General features: G+C 43.3%; 1 protein-coding gene across 1 annotated transcript in view; it reads left to right on the forward strand.

Annotated features, from left to right (window-relative positions):
- The first annotated feature begins 250 nt into the window (after positions 1–250).
- The window catches only part of hsd11b2 (hydroxysteroid (11-beta) dehydrogenase 2), a 28,508-nt gene continuing 5,605 nt past the window's right edge, over positions 251–23,153 (forward strand). Inside the window, exons 1-3 of the mRNA XM_079555042.1 lie at positions 251–659; positions 18,012–18,224; positions 21,955–22,140. Of these exons, the coding sequence (XP_079411168.1) occupies positions 383–659; positions 18,012–18,224; positions 21,955–22,140 (676 nt within the window). The 5' untranslated portion in view covers positions 251–382. The remainder of the gene's footprint in view (positions 660–18,011; positions 18,225–21,954; positions 22,141–23,153) is intronic.

Below are 23,153 nucleotides of genomic sequence, written 5' to 3' on the forward strand. Positions count from 1 at the left end.
TTCTGTCCCCTCCTAAGTCCGCTTTGAAGACTGTTCCTTTCACCAGCCGGCACGAGGAGAGAGAAACAGAGAGAAGGAGGGGGGAGAAACATCTTGTCCGCGGCGCACGGTAATCCACTAATGATTATTTATGAGTTGTACAGCCGGGGCGGACCTTGTGACTTGTGCCTCTCTTAAACTTTGCGTTCGTTGGCTGGAGATTAGATGCTGCTGCCTTCCCCCGGTCCCTCCCCCTTGTGCCTGTATATATCCACGAGCGCACGGCGCGGGGGAGAGCACAGAGCCGCTGAGCACTCTGGCTTCCCACCAAACAAAACTTATACCTCAAAGTGCCGCGGCTGCCTGGTCCGAGTCCAAAAGCAACAACAAAAAAACAACAACCATGGAGGACTACACCTTACCTTTCGTCATCTACCTGTGCGTGCTCGCCGTGTTCCTGGGGGGCGCCGTGAAGAAGATCCTGGCGTCCCAGCTGAGCGCGGCGTCCACCTTGATGGCGTGGTTAGGCGCCACCGTCCTGGTGGAGCGGCTGTGGCCGTTGTGTCTCCCGGCCGCGCTGCTCTTGGCCGTCGCCGGGTCGGGCTGGTGGCTTTACCGGAACGTCAGAGCCAAGCCCGAGCAGCTCCTGCCGGTCAGCGGGAAGGCGGTGTTCATCACAGGTAAGACGAGAACTCCCCCTTGCAGGCCAGGTGTGCAAGTCAAAGACCCTGCCTTTCTGATTTCGGTCACTCGGAGTTTTTACCGAGCTATGCTTTGGGAAAAGTTGTGACAAAATGCTATGAATGTGCTGCTTGTAGGACTTATTGGCTCGAAAGTCTTGCTCTGAAGTTGTCAGAAAAGTGGCGAAAAAGTTGAATCTGAACTTGATTGAGAGTCCTTTGATTGTCTGCGACGTACAGTGCTCTTTACTTTCTCCCCGGGAAAAAAAGGAGTAAATGATTGGTCTAATGAAATAGAACTACATGAAAAAAACACACATTTAATTGTCCCAATACTAGTCTATCGTGAGACATGACATGATTCAGACATGTGGACCAACCAAGTTACCACAGAATGCTCTAAAGTGCTGCGTGTTGGATGGCTAACTGCTTTAATTTATGGCATTTGGCTGATACTTGTTGTTCCAGAGAGTCCCGGTGTTTGAGTGGACCTACTTTTTTTGTTGTTGCTGTTTGTCACACCGTTTGGGAGAAAGAGTCAGGAGCCTAAACCACAGAGCTTTAACTTAACGAGTCACAAGTCACAATATTAAGCGCACGAATCAGTGTGCAGCTCATGCTTTGTATGTTGCGTTGCATAAGAAGAAGCATTCTCACATTTTTTGTCTTATTTTGCACTTTAAAGGACGGCAAAAAACACCAATCGGAAGCTTTTCATCTGCCACTTCCCGTATCAGATCACTTCTCGTTTGTCTCGCCGGCTTTAATTAATTTGCGGCTAATGAGATTTACGCCGCATCGCACCTGTTTGCGGCCGGGAATGAGGCAAAAACTATAGCGCCTTTACCTCAGTCGCTCAGTTACACAGTTAAGTCCTGTACGCGGCGTTTCTTGGCTCAAAAACAAAAGCCTAATCTGCTTTTACTCATTCTCAGTAAAGCAGGTTTTGGGACATCTGACTAAGTAGCAATTATTAGAAACTAACGCTAATCTTAAATCTGACTTTGGGATTCGACCGATGGGGCCGAGACGTACTGTACCAAGCTGTACAAAAAAAAACAGGAGGAGTGGGGAAATCCGATAGTTCACACAGGGCTGGGGGGAGAGTGGTTTTGGGTCTGGGGGTTGCGGTCGACTTAACACAATGTTCATTCAACGGGACTGTCCCACTTAATGTTATTAGAGCTGCCAACACAGGTGGACAGTCAGCACTTTGCTTGTGTAGGACTTTTGTTAAGAACTTTCTACTTATTCTTCACTACATTTATACTTCACTACAAGGAGGAATAGATTGCTTTCTGCTCCAGAACATTTATGCAAAGTAAAAGTTTGGTGAGCAAATGTATCTGAATGTGGGAGCGAGCCAAAGGCAAAATTCTGACATCATTGTGCATGGTCGACAATAAAAGTTTTCTATTCTGTTCTATCCTGTTTGGGGGGGGGGGGGGGAAAGGCAAATGTGTTTTGTTGCTTTTTGTCCACATTTTTTTCATTTTTTTGTTGTATTTTTGTCCCATTTTGTCCCGTTTTCATTTTGACCAAAAACGCAACGTAACAGTCGTAACAAGGAGGAAGTTTAGATGAGTTCTGCATGTCTTAGCTTTCAAATGAGGCCTTACGCTGGTCTGTAAACTCCTGTCAAGAAGCTGTTCGATTTGGGTAAAGCCGGACTGGTGAAAATCGGTTAAGGCGGGGGGAAGTTTACAGGTTAAAAGCTTAATAATCCACACTCCAGAACAGTAGATGGCGCTGTGCAGATGTACTGTCAAACGCCACTGACTCACAAAGGGGGGGAAAAAAATCTCAATTTTCAACCGCAATGATCATGTTTTTGAAGTTATTTTTCTGAACACTTTGAACTTAACTACTTTGAGTATCATCAACAGCAAATACTGCAGTACTTCCACTAAAGAAATGATTTCAATGAGCTACTTTAACGTCGATTGGAGAACTACGTGAGTGTCTGAACTTTTACCCAAGGAGCGAAATCACGATCAAGTACTTTGACCGTGAATTACTTACAACTTACTCCAGAAGATGTAAACGACTTTTTGACAGTTTGAACAATAAACAGGGTTACGGACGCTGCCTCAATCACACTCACAAGAAAAACACAACCGTTTCAGGTCTAAACCCCGCCGAATATCAATACGAACAAGGTGATGATGAGCCAGGAGTGACAGATAAATCACAGGGAAGCACAGACGGTGTAATCTGATCTAATGAGGCGTGCTTTAATCCTCGTTTAATTTGGCTGGTTTTGTCTTGTGGCTTTTGTCGACGCCCTCTGCCGCATGATCAAGTCGCTATGGTCAAATCCCAGTCATTCATAGTGACGCCTCTTAAATGTGGAAGGTCCTCTCTCTCAAATCACTCACGAATATAATATAATAAGTATCACAATCTCACTTTGTTGGTTAGAAAATGTATTATTTATCTCAAACAATTGAAACAAACTATCCAGTTTCACTTCCTGATTTTCACATCATCTCACTCGAAGCCCCTTCACGCAGCAGGATAAACGAAACACAAAACTACTGCTGAGCCTGAACTTTTCCCTACTGGATAACTATTGCCCAAACCATAATTGACCGACGTCTCACTGGCCATACCGTCTTTTCTCTGCCCAATCCCGTCAGACCTTGGAAGCTAAGCAGGGAAGGGCCTGGCAGGACTTGGATGGGGGACCGTTTAGTAACACCAGGAAGCCTAGCGAATGTAGTGAGTGAGTTAGTGGTTGGTGGTGGTCGGAGGGGCTGATGGCGCAGACTGGTTGCCTCGCTTCCGTCAGTCTACCCCAGGGCAGCTGTGGCGACAATACTAGCTTACCACCACCAAGTATGGAGTGAATGAATAATGCAATGTAAAGTCTGGCCAACATACTTGCGATTAATGATATTATCACGATATTTGCCTATGGTTTAAAAAAATCACTGAATCTGCAGAAGTTTCAGTTTCAGTAGAAAATCTAAAATTTTAGCGATATAGTGCAAAACATAAACAACACCAACACCTGTATCTACAGCACCGACAGTGACTTTACCTCTTTCATTTGTTAACGTAAAGAAAATGCCACATTAGATCATTTTTAAAGTATCAGTTCAGCATAAATTATTTTTTAAATCAATTTCTTAGATATACCTTTGTCGATGTCAACAATCTTTGCAATAAAAGTTGGAAAACGGGTCGATGATGTGCTACAACGCTCTGTGAAACACCAGGACACCACAACAGTGTTTCCTTAAAGGGACTATACGGAGTTTAACAATGTTAAAATTAAGTATTTTCCTTCCCCTACATGTTCCAACAATGTCCTAATGTGTAGAATGAGCCCAGACCCGTTCACCACAACTGCCTCTAAAATCCTGCACTGTCACTCAAAAAGGTGTTACTTCGGGTCCGAATTGCCGTCATGCACGAGCTTAATATAGAAGCTGCATTTACACATATGACCTGAGGTGGCAGTAGTGAGTATACAATGGCTAACTTGCATCTAGTCCCTTTAACTTTGAGAAAGGAGTGAAACAGCGCCCCAATTTTGTGATGTTGGCCAAATCCATATGCATCCATATTTCCCATTGAGAATGAATGGGAGAGTTCGTAATAATCATACCGGCGCAAAAGTAGTCACGCTCTGGCGGGCCAACGGAACTGCTCTAACTGTTACAAAAGCATTTCCTCGGACCACAGGTAGAGCTTGTTGGGAGCTGCCACCACAGTTGTAAGCCTCAGGAAGACTCAAAGATGAGTCAAAGATGTGCTAGCGGCTCAACACGCAACTCCAGGTATGTTTTTGATGAGGGAACAACACTGTAGCATGGATCGATTTTGTACAATACCCCACATTTAAGTTTATCTTACAATATGCTGTTATATTTTATTGTCTATTGTCATCATCACTTTCTAGTTGCAGATTCTCAAAATTCTGAAAAAAAATATACACAGAAGGAAGCAAAGCCAGTTTGGGCGCCTGCAGAGTTAATGCCCCAATTATAGAAGCCATTTCTTACATTTTCCACCAGGATTTGTTGGAAATGAATCGATTCCATTCCATTCTTCGTTCTGCCCTTCGTTCTCCTCTGCAGGTGCCCAAACTTTTGCTGTGGCCCTTTTCCCTTTAATGTTCTTTTGAAAAAATCCGTCACAGCCTGTAATAAATGCTAACCCAAAAAAGCTATCATCTGCTAAAGTGAATCTGTCTTGCATTTATTGAGAATGAAATACGGCGGTCCCTCTGAGAGCCATATCAGATGCTAAATCCATGTTTTTCTTGGTCTGACGGCGAGGATTGTAAAGCGATTTCCTCTCCTTGTTTTATGAAGCTGTGGATCGCGTTACCGCAGGACCTCCCATGGACTCTGAGCAGAGGTGTGGTCCGAGCTTCCTACACCGGAAGCCGTTTGATCCAGAGGAAACTAATGTAGGCTACACAAGCAAGTGAGGCAGCAGATGCGGCACCGCGTCAGCCAAACTCGGCCCCGTGCGCTTCAGTCTGTATTGAGCCGTGTGCGTAGACCTACACTATAGGTTTATATGGACAGCAGCAAGTCAGACCTGATGCAAACCTGTGCATGTTTAATTTCTTGAATGTGTTTTTAAATGCAAAATGTGTAGAGCTTTTTGATGTGTCACAAAGATGTTCATATCATTCATATTTGAGGCGGCCAACGAAATTAAAACAGTAATTGTACATCACTATAAAATGATGGACAATTTGACTAAGTATTTATTCATCGGTTTCTGGATCCATGTAATCTGCTTTTGTGTGGCTATTCTCTGCATTTAAAGATCTATCTCCACTGCATTGTTGAGCTGCTGTTTTTTCTTTCATGTGTTGCTCACATGCATTTTCAAGGCCTTTCACTTCCACTGAAGAACTTCCAGGAACCCTGAGTGAAAGCACTTTTACAGCATCTTTGAATATAAAGTATAGGACATTAAGTTTGACCTTTGAGTTGCTGAATTTTGAAGTGGCAATTTGGCATTGCACGTGCGCAATAAGCAAACATGGTCACGTGCGGGAAAATGTGTAGACTTTTATCTGCATCATTATTCAGCACTCATGGATCACATGTTGTAAGGCGGCATTGCACGTGTCCAATAAAAATCTTTTTGCTGTTATTTGGAAAAGATTCTTTGCTGATCATACACACAGCTGACCGGCTTCAGTTTCAGCTCGACCACAACATGAAATAGACTTGGCAATTTTTAGGGATGAGACACCAAAGCCCAGTATCGTAACGGCCCCGAGGCCACGCCTGCCGGTTCACCTGGACCGAAAAGCTCCCGCCTAATGGTCCTCTAAGCTGAGGGTTCGCGCTCTTTAAAAAGGCTCTCTCCCCTTTCACGGATGCATGTGGTGCTTTGTCTATAGACCACTTAAAAGGCTTTGACAGAAGTTGAGCTTGTTAGTCATGAGTTAGTCTATGGTTTGAATTAAGACAAAACAGCCACGGAAAAAACACTTTTAACCCTTTCTACTCTGGGTTTATTATATTTAGTCTTAGAGCTTAGATCTTTGCTTTTGGTCACATGATTGGCTTCAGAGTTACTCTGTAGGTCAGACACCGTGAGTGACAGTAACATGACGCTAAATAGTGAGCTCTTTATTTTCTGTAAAAAGTCTGAGGCCACATTGCTCTTCAGTCACAGATTGAGAAGTGAGGAAGGAAGTCATGGAGTTTCTGCTTAAGAAAATTGCGCTTCTGTTAGATGTAGCAATAAAAGATTTATATTTGATTATTCCCTACTAATAAGTGTGAAAATCATGAATTTATGTGATTAAAATGTCAGTTCATTATCAACTGACTGTCAGTCTACAAAAACAAACCCTTGTCATTTGTATCTGCTGTAGAGTCATGTCTGTCCCAGTTCCTCTGAGTCGTGGTGCAGCAGGACTGATGTGGACAGATGTTGCAGAAGAAGCTCATGAGGTTAATTTCTTCAACAGTTACTATAGTAACTATTTTCTCCAAAGCAAAAGTAGATCTACCACAGTCCTGCCCACATCTGTCATGGTCCACCAGGACCCACCACGGCTCAGAGGAACTGGGACAAACATGACTTTACATCAGATAATATCTATGGATATTTCTTCAACCTTTATAAGCATCAATTATGTGATTTAAAAAATAAAAAAAGTGTAATTACAATTTTCATTTCATTTTTTATTTAGTTGCGACATACTTTAGTTTCAGGATTGTCCACTTACAGCAGAAGTCTGAAGTTCTGTCTAAAGCACAATCTCCATGACTTCCTTCTTCACTTCTCAGTCTGTGACAAAAGAGCAATGAGGCTTCAGCCTTTTTACTGCAAACAAAGAGCTCACTGTATTTAGCGTCATGTTACTGTCACTCATGGTGTCTGAGTCTAACTCTGAAGAAAGTTGATTCACATTTACACTGAGAAGGTTGGAAGGGCGCCCCCTTGTGTCCCTTTGCGTCCAAATACCAGGACCATAACTGGAGCCCTTTAGAGTAGAAAGGGTTAAGTTGGTGAAGCTTTCACGTACTAAAGGCAGTTTTGAATGTCTTCTAAGGGATCATCCCAATTAAACTCACAGTCTGGCACGACATTTTCAAATATTGATCTGCAAGAGGTTTGCTGAACACCTCAAGTAGGCTTCAAAAGAAACAGGAAAGAATTGGTCCTAAATTTGTGTTTAGTTTTAGTTTTGTACCGTTTAAAAATCCAAATATCAATACTTTTGTTAAAATGTATTGGAACGTAATGTGATGAAATGGTTTAGTAAAATTCTATTATTGAAATATCCTTTGTGAGTTCGCCTTTTGATGTCGCTCAATGTCTCTCCAGTCCTGACCCCATTTCCACACTGGACAGCAACTGAAGTTGGGACCAAAACATGAAACATTTGAAAGATTGTATGATGTCCTCAGTCCCTGCTGTTTGAACACATTGTCAATTTGATAATGCGCTTATCTCACAGAAGGCTGGAAACACCGAGATAATCTGCTTTAAGAGCTCGTAGTTAAGTGGCTCTGTCTCCTAAACTCTGCTCCACGTCTGCACAGGTTCGCCTCGGCACAGTGGCATCTAATTAAACTCTTACACAAACAGCTCTTCTATTTAAGCGGCTGAAGTCACAGGGGCCAAGTTTGCTGAGGTTTGCATTTTAGCATCGCGTTGGCGAGACTTTTGCAGGGCTCTGGGAAGGGGACAAAAGTCAAGCCAGCGCGATGCTACTTGTTTGAATGGGAGTCTGTTTGCCTGCTCTGAGGTATAGAGCTGTACAATGGGTCGCCTTCTGTGGAGACCGTACATCATGCACTTAAAGAATCACATGTTTGTATATTTGAACGCCCGCGCATCAGAAGGGAACTGTAAAGGACATGTGAACAGGGAGTGCTTTTTGTTGATTATTCTCAGATTTGCATGTAACATAAGAGCTTGCGTTGATCCGCTGCTTCCACATGACCTTGTTGTTTGCGTGGACGAGATGATGTTTCTTCCCTTTTGAATGGCATAAAAAAAGCTGCTCTGCCTCTGCACACGGTGAAGACTCATAAAGCACAAACAACTGACAAATGATGACTCCTGATAATACCTGAGAATCTCACCACTTCAATGTCTCTAATCCACGTAGTCTGCATCGAAATTGAAACGGCTGTGAGACTAAACAGGCGCTGGAGCTTATGAAACATCTCTGTAATTACAGCAATGCCCTCTCTGACGCACATAACCGCTACCAACGCGCCACCGTGTGGGTCATGGAGTTCTGTGGACACCTGCTCGTGTCCATGCAGGCTTTCATTATTATTTTTTTGACCACACGAGCGAAGAATAGAAGGGGATCCCCGCAGCTCAACAGTCCTGCCAACCGGCGCTGGTCGAGGAAGTCAAAATCCCGGAAGCTAACGGGCTGTGCGCTAGTTTTTGGCCGCAGAACAGTTTACACGAAAGTAAGTGCCACATACTTGAGAATACCGGGAAATGCTTTGATCTCTTTTCAGTTTACAGCGTTGCAGATAAATCTTTTTCATCCAAAATGGTCTGTTTCACGTCCGTGAGTTTACACGAGGCGGATGAGCAGTCACTGTTTCTTTTAACACTCTTGAATTATATACTTTTCGGAAACTAGGGGAGTGCTCAATACGCAGGGGGCACCGAAAGAGGAAGAAACTATCAATACGCGTTTTTGTGTTTGCCATCTGTGAATGGAGACCAGGAAGTGTTTGAGGTCAAAAGATTGGAATTATGGCTGAACGAATAATTACACAACGCAATTTCGAAGAGGCACCGAAGGCCGTGGCCCACCGAAGTGATTAGATTGTGCGTGTACAGTATTGCCCTTTTCTCTGTTAGCATTGCATTAGCGACTGCGCTAATCACTCCATTCAGAGTCCCGGGCGCGATTATTTTTTATGCGTCTGATTGGCTAGCTAGTCAAGCTAAACTAGCTCTAAACCCAACCCTCACCTTAAAGGAACAGGCCACCGTTTTTACATATTGAGACATGTTCTTACCTTAGCTTAGACGAGTTGATGTGTACCTGTTTGGTCTTTGTGTTAGCATTTTTCCTCTCCCAGCAAAGGTATAGCTTACCTTAAACATGTTGATTTTCTAAGCGGATAAAAAGGGGAACTATATTGTAAGGCGTAATAACACCTGGAGTACTTTGGCGATATTGCAGCGCGGATGTGGAAGTCCATCCATCCATCCATTTTCTTCCACTTTTCCGTTGCCGGGTCGTGGGGGCAGCTGTTGGAGTTGACCAAATCACATTGCACCAGCCCCTTATGGCGCCCCCTGCAGGTGGTGGGTCCACAGAAGGACGACCTCACGATTCTCAGGCCTGTTGGTCTCTCATAAGGGGCTTCTGAACCTGACTGTATTTAAATAGGGAAAACGTGGAAGAGCTTGGTAGCTTCTAACTCACCCCAGTTTGGAGCTATACCTTTGCTGGGAGCGGCTAAATGCTAACAACATGTGCGTGACTGAGCAAACGCACAAAGACCAGACAGTTATACAACAACCCGTGTGAGCTAAGGTAAGAACATATCTCAATATGTAAAAACGGTGGCCTGTTCCTGTAATGTGGGCCAGTAGCAGAAAGCATCACCCGCTATGCCGGATTATTCATCAAGCGTTTAAAGTGCAAAACGAGTCGCACGTAGTAAAGCAGCGAGTCATTTATGGATATTGTACTCACACAGCATTCTCTCATCAGATTTGGGGATCTAAAACTGCAATACCGGCCGTTTGAAATGGTAAATTTGGTGCGACTTGCCCCGAAAATAGCTACGCGCACCTGTCTTGGCAAATGAACCCATGGTGTACAGTAGTTGCTTTAACAAAGTCATCTCGCGTGAGGCTACGACTTTTCTGACTGAAGTAACCGATGACTGTGCAGATGTCAGTGGGTTCTTTGTGTGAACGGACTGAACCGAAGACGAGAGTTTTTCCCAGGACACTCTCTCTGCACAGCTGCGCTAGCCCACGTCCAACAGAAACAGCATTAAACACCATTACTGCACTATTACAGGCCGCTGCTTCGGCCATTGTGACTATTCTGAGCCGCTCTGGACTGTTTCACCTCACTCGCCCCCATCTGCGAGGGTGACCTCACGTTACCCTGTCATAAAGAAAGACTGCGGTTTGGATTCGGAGGAGATCTGAACCCGGTAATTATCAACTGGAGGGTGAACTGTACAAAGGCGGTGTTTAGTTTCATTGTTTACTTGCATTTTGCCCTGCCTTGTGTAAATAAATGACGCAATATGCATGGCCCAGTGGACACAACTGTTATGCTTTGTTCAAGATGGTTGCAATAATGAAAATTACTTTATAGTTTTGAGCATTATTCACTTGAGTGCTGCTATGTCTCCCGTTAACCAAAGATGTTTTCAATACACTAATCCTCCAGCAATAAAACAGGCTCCAGATCTGGAAATGGGGCCCTGACATTGGCATAACATATAATAGACCTCTATTCCTCACCCCATTAACATTAATGATGAGAGTTGAGAGAGAATTCAATTCCAACAGAGCATTTTCCACAAAAGGGAATAAAGACTAGCTCCGTGTCACGGGGAAATCCTCAAACTTTAAAACTTCCCTGAACAAACTCCAGCGTGGTTAAATATCACACCCCCTTCAGAGTTGTCACAGCAGGAAGCTCTATTTTTAGAAAAAGTAAGTTGGTTGAGTTGTTTTTGGGCGATGTAAAAGTCTGCATAGGATTCCATGTTATAGCAAACCTTCTCGAGTCGCCCCTGGCCACTAGGGGGTGGTATTGTAGCAATGTCAGCATCCCGCAATGAGGACCAAAGAGAAGCTTCATTGAGTTTGCCCACTGCACGGATTTCCCTAAATGTATTACTCTCAGGTAAAAGGACAGAATCACGACGGCCAATTGGCGCTATCTGCCCTTCTCACTCCCACCTATCACTCATTTGACTTGTGGACGAATGCTAAACCCACTGAGCCACTTTTTTACACTTTCATTTTGAAATTGATGATTGCGAAAATCGGAGGTACATTTTGAGATATCAAATAATAATAAAAATAGGTAAATGAGGGGCTGCCCAAGTGCTTTACAAGTCCCTCATGTCATACATTATTTTAACACAGTGATGTTTTGGGTCACTCGTATTGTTTCTTCCACTCCCCTGCCGTCTGAATGGCTGCAGTCCCAGTGTTGTAGCAGCAGGTGCACTTTGGAGAGTCGTTCTAAATGCATACACAGACTGCATGTTCAATTTCCTTCCCTCTACCCAGAATATCTCAGATTCCAGTATGAAAACAGCATTGATAGTGAAAAAAAAAAAAAGCAGCGCTGATGTTTTCATATCTCAGTGTGACACAGCGGGGGAGAAGGATGGATTCAGAATGTCCTGTTCTTGTGTTTTATTATACGTTTGCAACTTAAGCATTAAGACAGATGTGAAAATCCCAAAACAGAACGCAGTAAAGTAGGATATGAGTGTCACAAAGTCCACTTGCCTTGAGCAAGTTCTATGTTAATGCTGTATCTTCTTCAAAAACAAAGCTGATGCTGCATAACTTGGTTGTTTCTTCTTCTACTGCTTGACACTTTCCTGCTTTCCTTTCCTGAACAAATATTTCAGAAATGAGGAATTGTTCATGTCATATAACAATGTCAAGCATCTGTGATTGTCCGTATGGTTTGGAGATTTAACTCAGACATACTTATTGTGAGATTAGAGTGTACGTAGCTACAAAGATCGCCATGACTTTTGGCAACATCTCTAGATAAGAAACCCATCTTTTCTCAACAGCAATGAAAGAGGACAAGGGTAATGTTTTTGTAATGTGATTAATAGCGGCATTCTTACAGTAAAACATACACTATCTATATAATATGTCTCTGGCTTGTGTTTGTGAACTCGAACATAAGGAGCATATCTCAGTTTGTAACTTGCCCCTTTGAAGCTTTACGATGACAGTTCTCACGCGCTCGGCTGATAACAGGACAGTAAACAGGGAAAGTTCTTCCTGGAAATCTAAAACATACATTTTAGTAGTTTTCTAGTAAAGAGGCGGAATGTGAGTATATATGTATTTTTTCTGCGTTTTTCGTCCAGCTCTGCATATTTGTCTCGTATAAGCAGTCGTCAAATCCGAACAAAAGACACTTTAACCTCTGTCAATCAGCGCCAACGTTCGTGACCAAAAGACGATCGTAAAAACACGGAAAAAGAGCTTTACGGTCATCGTCATTGCCGTCATGGTCTTATCAACAAAAACAATATTCACGCCTAATCCCGGCCCGCACCTGGCCCCCATATCTCGGACGCGCGGCAGAAAGTATTGGCGTGGTTTTTGAAAGTGACGGCGAGCGCAGGAATGTAGCTTTATTGTTATTGTAAACTCTCATGCGACATGCGATATGACGCGATTTATATCTTTCATTTGGGGCGAGTTTAAAACCCAAACGGACCGTCTGCGCTGCTCCCTTTGAGGCAGCTGCCGACATATCAAAACAAAGAGAGATTCATTCGGTACGGAGCACACGGCGGAGAGATCGGGAGTTTGGGGCAATTGTGCTAAACTGACTTTTGTGACCCTTTAAACCATTGACGCTCATCTTAATGTTATTTGCAATATTGCGCTGGCAGACAGGTTTCCATTTCCTAAACGCACAAAGAAGTATTTTCCCAAGTTGCACTCATTACGCAATGGCTCTGATCCAACTTCAAAGTGGGGCCTAAAACTACAGTATGTTACGTCCATGTCCCTGCCTTTGTTTTGATACTGTATGTTTTATTCCTACAGAAAACGCAGACAGGCCTTTTAAATAACCCACTCAGTTGACAGCAGTGTGATGAATGCTCTCAGGCTCCGTCTTATCTCCACACGGGAAGCACATACGAAAAACATGCATGAAAAATGGCGGTGTTGCAGAGCCAAATAAGGAGATGTGCGGCGTTCCCATAAGGCTATAGAAGTGAATACAGTGTCTGAGCTGACTGAGGAAAATAATGAAAAATAGTGTCCACCTGGATGTAACTGTTCTGATCTGGGGTTGTGACGACTTGGTCAGGCACTGTATCTGGTGAGGGCTGAGACAAATGATCATATCGCAATTGGTGGTTATTGTCCAGGCTCAAGCGCTGCAAACTGTGATGGCCTTCTCGCTGTTGTGTCTAGCTTGGCATGTCAAGCCATTGTCTTCACATTTTCATCAAATCAGACAACAAATATACGAAGAGAAGACATCTCAGTGATAGTCGAGGTCTGTGATCGTCTTACACGAACATATGCGGCTTTATCGCGGACTCATTTATGGCACAGGTCTGAACACTCAGCCCTTGATCTTTCCGCAAAGGAGACGTTTTGTGTACATTTTTCGGGCATGTTCCACTTCAAAGCGGTAAAGCGCTTCAGGCTCACATGTTATAGACATTTGGAGAATAGAGACAGATGTAAGTCTGACCTTATCACCCCCTTCCTTATGCAACACCTGCCCTCCACACCAGCTACCACCACTCCCCTTCTGAAAACCCATCCTCTCACACTGCGATGACCAGGTCATGCCATCTTACAGATAAAGAGATCTTTTGGAGCTTTTTACCGTGTTACTGTTGTTAATGTTGTAAGTAAGTAAGTAAGTAAGTAAGTACGTAACATTTATTTATATAGTGCTTCACAAAATTACAATAGAAATTAACAAAATACATTTTCAGTCACACAAAGTGATGGTCAAAAAACAACCCTTAATCCACTGTAGGTTTTCAGTTTGCTCTTAAAGACATCAACAGAATCAAGCAAGTGCAAGGAAGGCGGAAGATCGTTCCAGAGCGTCGGCGCGACAGCCTGGAAACTCCTCTGGTCCTGAAACGAGTACGAGGGACCATGAGCGGGTTCTGATCCAGAGACCTCAGCCTCCAAGAAGGGTCTCTAATGTAGGATGTTGTTCCTTCATCAAAAACACACCCAAAGTTGTGGTTGAGGCACATGTTTGAGTAATCTTTGAATCCCCTCCCGATCTCTTCCAAAGTGTATCCCTCCATCGCAGGAGCAAAAACATCCACCGACGCTACAGCAAAGCGTGGTATTGACAGCACGGTGGTGTTGCATCTTCTGCATTTGAGTGACGCGTTACAAATTTGGCGTCTGTGATCTGCACCAAAAGACAAAGTGAATAATTCACTGCGAGCCAAGTTTAAGACATCCCCTCTTTTGAACAGAAGGTAGGGTGTTTGACGAGGCAGTTCCAAATGCTGACGCTTGCATTCCAACGTTGACGGCTGAAAATGGTCCGTGTGAACTTTGGGCGAGACAATCAGCAAACACCAAGACTGGGAACGATGGAAGAGGTCAGGAGTTTCGTAAGCGTCTCCTGCGAGCTGCCCTACTGACCGACTTCTAGCCTTTCACGAGCCCCAAGAGAGAGACACCTGAACTTTTTCATTGCCATAAAACATCAAAATGTGAGGCTCCTGGAACAGAACACCTCGAGAGGCACACAAATCACACCAGGGATCTCCGACCAGTAGCTCTCTGACCGTCTCCAACGAGCTCCCAAAAAGTATTCTTCGTTTCTACTTGCGCTTAATGAGGTATGAGAATGTTGCATTTTCTGATTGTGTCGAAGATATTGAACACAATCTGCAAACATTTGGGTGAATATATTAATGTATAAAGAGGAAACCGACATCTCCAGGGTGACAAACTGAAGATTGATTTGTATTTTCACAAAAACATGGAGTAATTATAAGGGATGCCTCTTGGCTATTGTATAATTTGTGCAGGGGACTCGTCCCAGGAAGTAATTACTGTTGAAGCGATTGGGATTTTGATCCGAGTCCAACGGTTGCTGTCAGTGTCAGTGAAACTTGGCTTGGAGTTGCACGTTTTATATAATCTGCGACAGTGTGAACATTTCAGTTTGGTCATTCAGCGGATTTACAGTAATCGAGAGATGGTTTAGGCCAGAGCGATGTCCAAAATATGGTAAATCTTTTTATTCTCATAGGTAAGGTTGCAAGGAATTTAACTAGCGCCCAAGTGCCACCTCACCCAGAAAGGCCCAATTCTTTTTCGGCGATGAGATTATAAGCTTATTTTCACAACATTTAGGGTCACTGTGACATTTGTCACTGCACTTGGAGATTGCTTTGGGTCCTTCGTGTAGAGTTTGCATGTTCCTCCTGGTACTACAGTTCCTCCTCTGAAGACATGTACATTGTATAGCACAGGTGCTATACAAATAAATTGCTTCCTTCTTTCCTACCAGGAACATATGTGTATACAAGAACTTTAACTTTGCAATTTCTCCATCTGTGAGATCAATAAAGTACCATCTTATCTTATCTTAAAACTCATTATTTGTTATTAATGTGAATATGAGGCTCTTAGAACATCATTTTAAGATCGCTGCAACTTTGCAGAAAGGTGAAGACTTGCACTTACCTCATCTGTGTAAAAGCATCTGTTATATAAAACCTCTGAAATGTGAGCTGTTGCAATGTGATCTTTTTTTTTAGTTTGGTAAACTTGTATTATTCTTATATATTCTTATTCTTATCAGCATTTACCTTATATCGGCTTTACCTTCCATCACGGTGGTCCCTCGGATTCTCCAGGATCAATTGTTTGGAAGGTTTTCTCTGCTGACCGAGCATCTCGCCAGAAAATCTACAAAACAATTGATCCTGGAGCGATGTAGAGACTGCTGTGATTGAAAGTAAAGGCGCCATGCTGACCACTCATACAGATGCTGGGTCACTACAAGGTCAAAACGCACAAATATCAACTTTTTTTTGCATGCATGCACTTTTAAGTTGTGCATGATTCATGAATAATTTGAAAAGCTCATAATACACTCCTTTCTCAGAGGTTTGTAATATATATCTATATATATGTATAAAATCATGGTCAAATTGATAGTATCATGTAAAGGCAAGGATATTTCTATCTATCGTAAAAAAATGTCAATACTATACATAAAATGTAATATCAAAACTCCCACAATGTCCGTCTGGAGCCCTGAGTAGTATCATCACGATCTCCCTCTCAGCCCTGCACGTTTGGTTGTTTGGCTGCAGAGTTGGCTGCTTGTTCTCTGTAAACAGTGGCAGTAGTGTTACCTTTACTCGATCTCTGGCTTTTGGAAGCTTTCCCAGGACAAAGCAGAGCCGTGCCAAACTCTCTGACAGGTGCTACAGTTACAGAACACGCCGTCCCGCCTCTGAACCGGAAAGCGAGAGACGAAACCTCTGAGGCGCAAATAAAACTGCACCAATGAGAAATGTATTTTAGTGTATTTCAAGATATGAGCAGAGGAAGAGTAGAACGTGGCTCTTCTTTGTTGATCGGTTCCAAAAAACGCCGATGATGTATAAGGATAAATAATTTTGATTTCTATATTGACCTCTGAAACCTATTGGACTGTTAATACATTTTATCAAACATTTTTACGCATTTTCTGTTTGCGTCAGCACAGCAATTTGGTCGACTCAGAAGTTCCTTTAAAGAGCTTTTATAGTAAATAAATGTATTTGTTTACTTGATTCTGTGCACGCCACTTCATCAATCCTCCTTTTAAGGACTGTACTAAATATAGCAAACAGTTATGAAGACAATCCAAGCACACCTCCTTGTCTCGCGCCGTTTCAAGTACGCGATGTTCCCCATTTAATTACTGTATAGCGCTCGACAGATCTACCGCTCCGCCGTTGTGACTCAGAGCAATCAATTACTCTTTTGTCGGTGATAAATAAACACATCTAAGCGGCGTTTCCAGGGCTTATTATTCAAATGTAATTCTTCAACAGGAACATGGCATCTGTCCCGACAGGATTAAAAACGGCTTGATCGCATACTTTCGCGCGTGGGCCCGCGGAAAGTTGGCGCGAAGTTAAAGCCGCTTTAATAGCGTGCACCTGTGGGAATGTGGCAACAAACAAACGCTGCAGGTCAAAGGTCAACATTAGAGATCGGAGAAGATAATGCCACAATGGCTCGTAATGCGCTCCGTTTTTCGAGAGAAACAATCGGGACGAAATCTACTCTGAAACTGCATCCTCTAAACCTCCTGATTGGACCTGAACTGAACCAATATGAACTGTGATATGTCTCGAGTCTCATTGTCCCCGAGGCCTCTGCCTGACCCTGGGTTTGTGTGGGTGCTGGCTCTCGAGGCCCCAGACCCGATAGATCTGCGTTGTGCTGTCTTTCTGCTGGTATTAACTGAAGCGGGGGTTTGTTTGTGGAGCGCAGCGTGGAGCCGCACTCCGGCCAAGTCGACACCGCGATGATACAATGGAGCTTTGGACGAGTGTGCGGCCGGTGATGTAATATTTTTATTACAACAAACAAGGGAGAAACACAAAAGGACTTCCCTATTTTGTAAAATATTTCTTTGGATCGTAGACAAAGGTTCTGGAGCCTGGAGCTGGATGTTTTTGCCTCTTATCCAGCGGCGACACTAATTAACCGTGTCGCTGACGTAGCTTCTTGAAAAGAAGAAGCGTTGTCCGATCCAAAGTTCGTGCATTGATTTATTTAACCTTTGTCTGTGATTGCGCTGCTGCCTCTTGGCCACCAGACAAATTAAGATCTCAATTATTTAATGGTTCTAGGCCATACTTTGTGGTCTTTGTGTAATCTGTCTTTATGGTTTCCTGGTGGCTCATAGTTGAGTTGCACAGTACAAGAACTCGAGCTAATCAATGCAATGTCCTCTTGTACTTTTGTGTAAAGTTGCTACCAATGGAAGGAAAAAAGGGTGTCGTCTGTATTGACTGAAATACTCAGGACTCTTTCCATGTACGATTCGTAGCATTGATTGTGTGTAGTTTCATGGTATTTGCATTTTGATGAACAGTGTCCAGTGTCCGACTTGACCTGTCTCTTCTCCCTCCTCAGGTTGTGACTCCGGGTTCGGTAAGGCCATTGCGAAGCGCCTGGACTCCCTGGGCTTCCAGGTGTTTGCCACAGTCCTGGACCTGAATGGGGAGGGGGCCCAGGAGCTGCAGAGGACCTGCTCTTCCAGACTCGCGCTGCTGCAGGTGGACATCACTCAGCCACAGCAGGTCCAGCAGGCCCTTGTGGAGACCAGGGACAAGCTTGGACTTGAAGGTACCACTGCAGAGATGTTTGCTTGAAGGCCGGAGATTTGACTAATCCTCCCGGCATATTTTCTAATGTGCTATTGTGACTGTACTTTATAGGGACAAACAATACATGGTCCCCCTAAAAATACATCATGCTGTGATTAACTACGATACTTGAATTGTGAAGGTCCTGTTGGAAGTTTTCTCCAGTGTACGATGAACAGGCACCATTCCCAGATTTCGGTTGTCAGTTACAACCCAGTCCAGTTGACAGTATTTGAAAATTGCTACAAAGTTTGAGCCGAAATAATATAAAAAGGGAATAAAACGAATCTTACAGTGGAAAACATTGATGTACTTGGCCAAAGGGTGTTATAATGGCCTCACAATGGGGCTCTTTGTAGTTTGCCAAGGGTTATGCCAACAGTGCTTCAAGAAACGTGGTCCTTTGTCATCTGCTGCAGATGTTTCAGCCTCACATTTTGGCCTTTGTCGAGTTCTTCCAGTTGCTTCGCCCACTGCTTATGTTGTCCACCTTCATGTTTCTTGCCTTTTGGCTGCCATTCTAATAAAATCTTCTGAATCCTGGAATCCTCCATCTGACTAATCCTTCTCCAACACTTCACTCTTCTCTTTGCGATTACACTCAGGAGTTTGGGGCGCTGACTTTTCTGTCTTCGTTCTTCAGACGTCACATGATCCTTTACTGGGACACCGGTTTTCCTTTTGAGCATCCGATGTTGGAATGCTTCTAGCTTCTTTTACTACTACTACTACTACTACTATTTGGTTTCAGCTTGTTCCATTCAGGCAGAGATTGTAGCTGTTTGTCTTTCCCAGGTGTTTTCTTTTCACAAACTCCAGTCAAACAGTCCACATCTGGATCAGGGATTTTATTTGAGTATCGTTTTCTAACATAAGTGCACCACTGTGCGCCAGACACCCTTTTTTTTTTTTTTTTTTAGTTTATTTGAGCAACAGATGCATACAGGTAGAGTATACATATAACATTTTTCACAACATAAGAGGTATTAGTGCTGCTCAAAGGGAGTAGGAAGAAGTTAGTTATAACTTATAAGGCCCTACCCCTCTTTTCAGACTTACACCTTAGACTACTGCTCACGGCACAATCATTTGTAATGTATATTTAGGCTTTAACCATGAGATCTATGAGGCAATTCCAGACTGAGGAATTGCCTTAGTAGCGAATTAAATCAACGGCTCCTCTTAGCAAATCCCAACCAACCCTTGTGACACAGGATCATATGGTTTTTTTGTTGTAATAATGATCCCGCATAAAGGCTGTGCTGGTTTTACACAGTCACCTGAGGACATGAGGCCGGCGTGGGCGGCTCGTAAAGAGCGGAGTGAAAGGTCGATTTGTCTGTCACTCGGGGGAAATGCTGTGCTGTGTTCATTCATGTCTTCTGCAACAGCAACAAGCCTTTCATCTCACATCTGTGTCATGAAGTCCCACGTATCATGATGATTACAGCCGCCATAACTTTGTAGTGCAAATAGTAGTCTAAAATTAAGTGACACATACTTGAAGTGAGTCAGTTTGTCTGTGATCTGTGAGAAAAGAGCTAATCGCACTCAAGATTATGACAAAACATTTTCTTAAGTTCTGTGTACTAAGGCATTGATCATTAGGCAGACAAAAACTAACATCTCCTCCTCTCCCCTCCCCCTTCCATTCCTCACTCTAGCTCACTCTTTTCTTGAATCTTTGTGTAAGCTGAAGCGTGTAGGAGTGTAAGGTTAAACTCCACTCAGATAAGCGGGGCAGGTTCTCACAGCAGCAGCGTGAGTGAGTGAGTGAATGAGCCATATCTGCGCAGAAATCATAATAAACACAGGTAAACATTGACAGTGACACGGCGCTATTGCATAATGTGTGTTATTATTGTAACGGTTCAAGTGCAATATTCACCTGAAACAGGACGATTCAAATGCACTCATTTTTATTTATTACGACATTCTTAAAACTGCCGGAATCTCTCCTCTTGAACTTTTCTCATAGTGGCTCCCAACAGGATTCACACTGGCATCGAACTGCTGCTGTCCTCGGTCGAGACAGTTGAGCCTTAAAGCTGAATGTCTAGATGAGTTTAAGTGATTCTGATTCCGAGAGGGTCTACGGGGTCTCAAGCGGTTGTGTCGCGACTACTTTACGTTTTGAACCAACTTTTTCATCCTCCTAACCCCAGATGGGACGTCTCCAGACACACGACTCCAGATGAAATAAAGCAATCGATGAGACAAAAGACACTAATTTGTCTAATAAAGTCAGAGCAAAAAGGTAAAATCCGGCACTTTATTGGCTCTGACGGAAACGCGAGTCATTTTACGGCCCTATAAAGCCGTGTCTGGGTTATCAACAATCCAAACCCTCCTCTCCTAATGAAACCTAAGATTTTGTATTTGTTTTGCCAGGGCTGAGCTTCTGTGGACTATTGCCACATTTACAGATGGCTTGCCAAATACGAGGTTCACGTTCGGTCACCCGCATCGGGTCACTTATCTCTGTTGTTGCATCTTTTCCATGGACTCCCATATAACAAAAAAAAAAAGGAATGTTGATTTTAATAATTTAATTGCACCATTATGTTGCTCCATCTCAATGCAACTCTAAACAGGCTCGGAACTGTCGCTTTGGTTGCGGAAGAATGGAGTTGCTGTGGGTTCAGAGAAAGAGGATCAGGCTTTAGGACAAAACAAATAAGTTCTTTGGGGGTCAGCGTCTCAATTAGGATAATGCGCTTGGATTAGGAGAAACATGAATTATTCTATAGTCAAAAAGACAATGATCATGATGCATGGCGGTGGTGCAGGGCCATCTCACTGTTGGACGTTTCTGTGACGTCCCTGCAATGTCTCTGAGACCTGTCAGACACCAAGGAGATCAAATAGAGACTAAATACTATTCAAAGAGTCTTAAAGGGGGGGTATTATGCAAAATCGACTTTTTCAAGTCACTCCCTGATTAAAAACATGCCTGAAGTGTTGCCTTGGCACATTCAAGTATTTTTGAGTAATCTGTAAAAACTCTGATGGCGGCCATTTTAGGGATAGGTTTGCCTGAGTCCTCCTAGGAACGCCCCCACCTCCTGGAGACGCCTCCGAGCTTTCGAGACCAGCCGAGTAACCAACCACTGCTCCTCAGCAGAACCCCCTCCCCACTGATGCCACAGACAGCGTGTGGAGGGGGCGGAAGGGGAAAGGGTCAGAGGTTCTTAAAGAGACAGAGGCCTATTTCAAGACATTCACTACAGCCATTTTGAGAGAGCAATTTTATACAATGCAGTTATTCTCATTTACTGCATTTACAGACCAACAGAAGGTTTCGTCATCATTGTAGTGTGATATAGACTGGTGCTATGTGATTGAAAATAGCATAATACCCCCTCTTTAAAAAGCATCCTGCCGTAATTTCAAGGTTTTGATATTTTCTGGCTATGGTTCGCTCAAAGTGCTGATTAGCTTCCATCATGTCCTTAAACTCTATAGAGGGTCTGTGGAGTATCTGAATGGCATTGCTGCTCTGCGTTCCTCAACCTTTCAAATGTAATTCGATGCTGTTCTGTAAAGCACTATGACTTACTTTGGGGGTCATTCACCAAATGTTGCAAAACCGGTATCACATGCAAAAGTGGATCTGCAGCAGAGACGTTCATGCCTTTTCTCATTTTGAGCGTACACTGGTTATGTCTCGCCTCGCCTCAGGAGCTGACCCTTTGCCCTTGTGGTCGCAGGTCTGTGGGGTCTTGTGAACAACGCCGGAGTGTGCGTGAACTTCGGCGACTCGGAGCTGACTCTCATGTCCAACTTTCGTGGCTGCATGGAGGTCAACTTCTTCGGGACGCTGGCCGTCACACAGAGCTTCCTGCCACTGCTGCGGAGGGCCAAGGGACGGGTCGTCACCATCTCCAGCCCGGCAGGTAGGTCCACTATACCGGGGGGGCTCATCTATCACATTACAAACACCACATGCACACCCAGCGAAATTGAAACTCATTCCCAACTTTCCTGATGAATTTCTAGCATCCAAATGTGAAGAAAAAAAATAGGTATAGGGCCTTTAATGCTCACTCCAAGTAAAAGTAGTCTCCATTGCGTCTCAAATTTTACTGTTACCATGGTAATCTGCCATGTTTGTAGGTGGCATAGAAATCAAACATATTAAATAAAACTGTAGATTGGACATGACTCCTTGACATGGCAAATGTGGCAGCCATCTTGTGACTGGGCAGCGAGGCCAACCCCTGTCGCAAACAATGCAAAACCAGGAGCAACATTTTCATTGATTCAACGGTAGAGTGTGAGCAACACTCATTGTAGGGCTGCGACTAACGATTATTTTGGTAATCGATGAATCTACCGATTATTTTTACGATTAATCGATTAATCGCTTGGCTGTGAATAGTGTATGAAAATTGTATTTTTTCATTTATTTTTAATCACATAAAGCTAAAGTGGCATCTCTTGAGGACATGTTGATGGAGTAAACTTAAATTGTGTTGTAAAGTGTTTTTGTAGTGCCAGTTCTGCTTTATTAATTGGATTTTCAATGTACAAAACTCTACAGACCCTAACTTGAAAAACAAAGTAGGTTTCCATCAAAAATAAAAAAATGTTCATGTAATTTTTGCTCTTTTCAAGTCTGTGTTTACTAGAAAACGATTAATCGATACTACTAAAATACTAAATAATACTAAAATAGTTTCAACAACTATTTCAATAATCGATTAGTTGTCGATTAATCGATTAGTTGTTTCAGCCCTAACTCATTGTTTGTGGCTTATTACTTCATCGAAGTATCACAGTCAGGATCAGCTCATTTCTTTCTTCTTTAGCCGCATCAGCATTGTTTTCTCCATTCATTCCGTTCAGTGGTTAGCATTCATTGTATCACTGTCCCATGTTAAATAAATAATGGTAATGTCATGTTCAA

The sequence above is a fragment of the Gobius niger genome (genome assembly GCF_951799975.1).
Source record: "Gobius niger genome assembly, chromosome: 4".
Classification (NCBI taxonomy): Eukaryota; Metazoa; Chordata; class Actinopteri; order Gobiiformes; family Gobiidae; genus Gobius; species Gobius niger.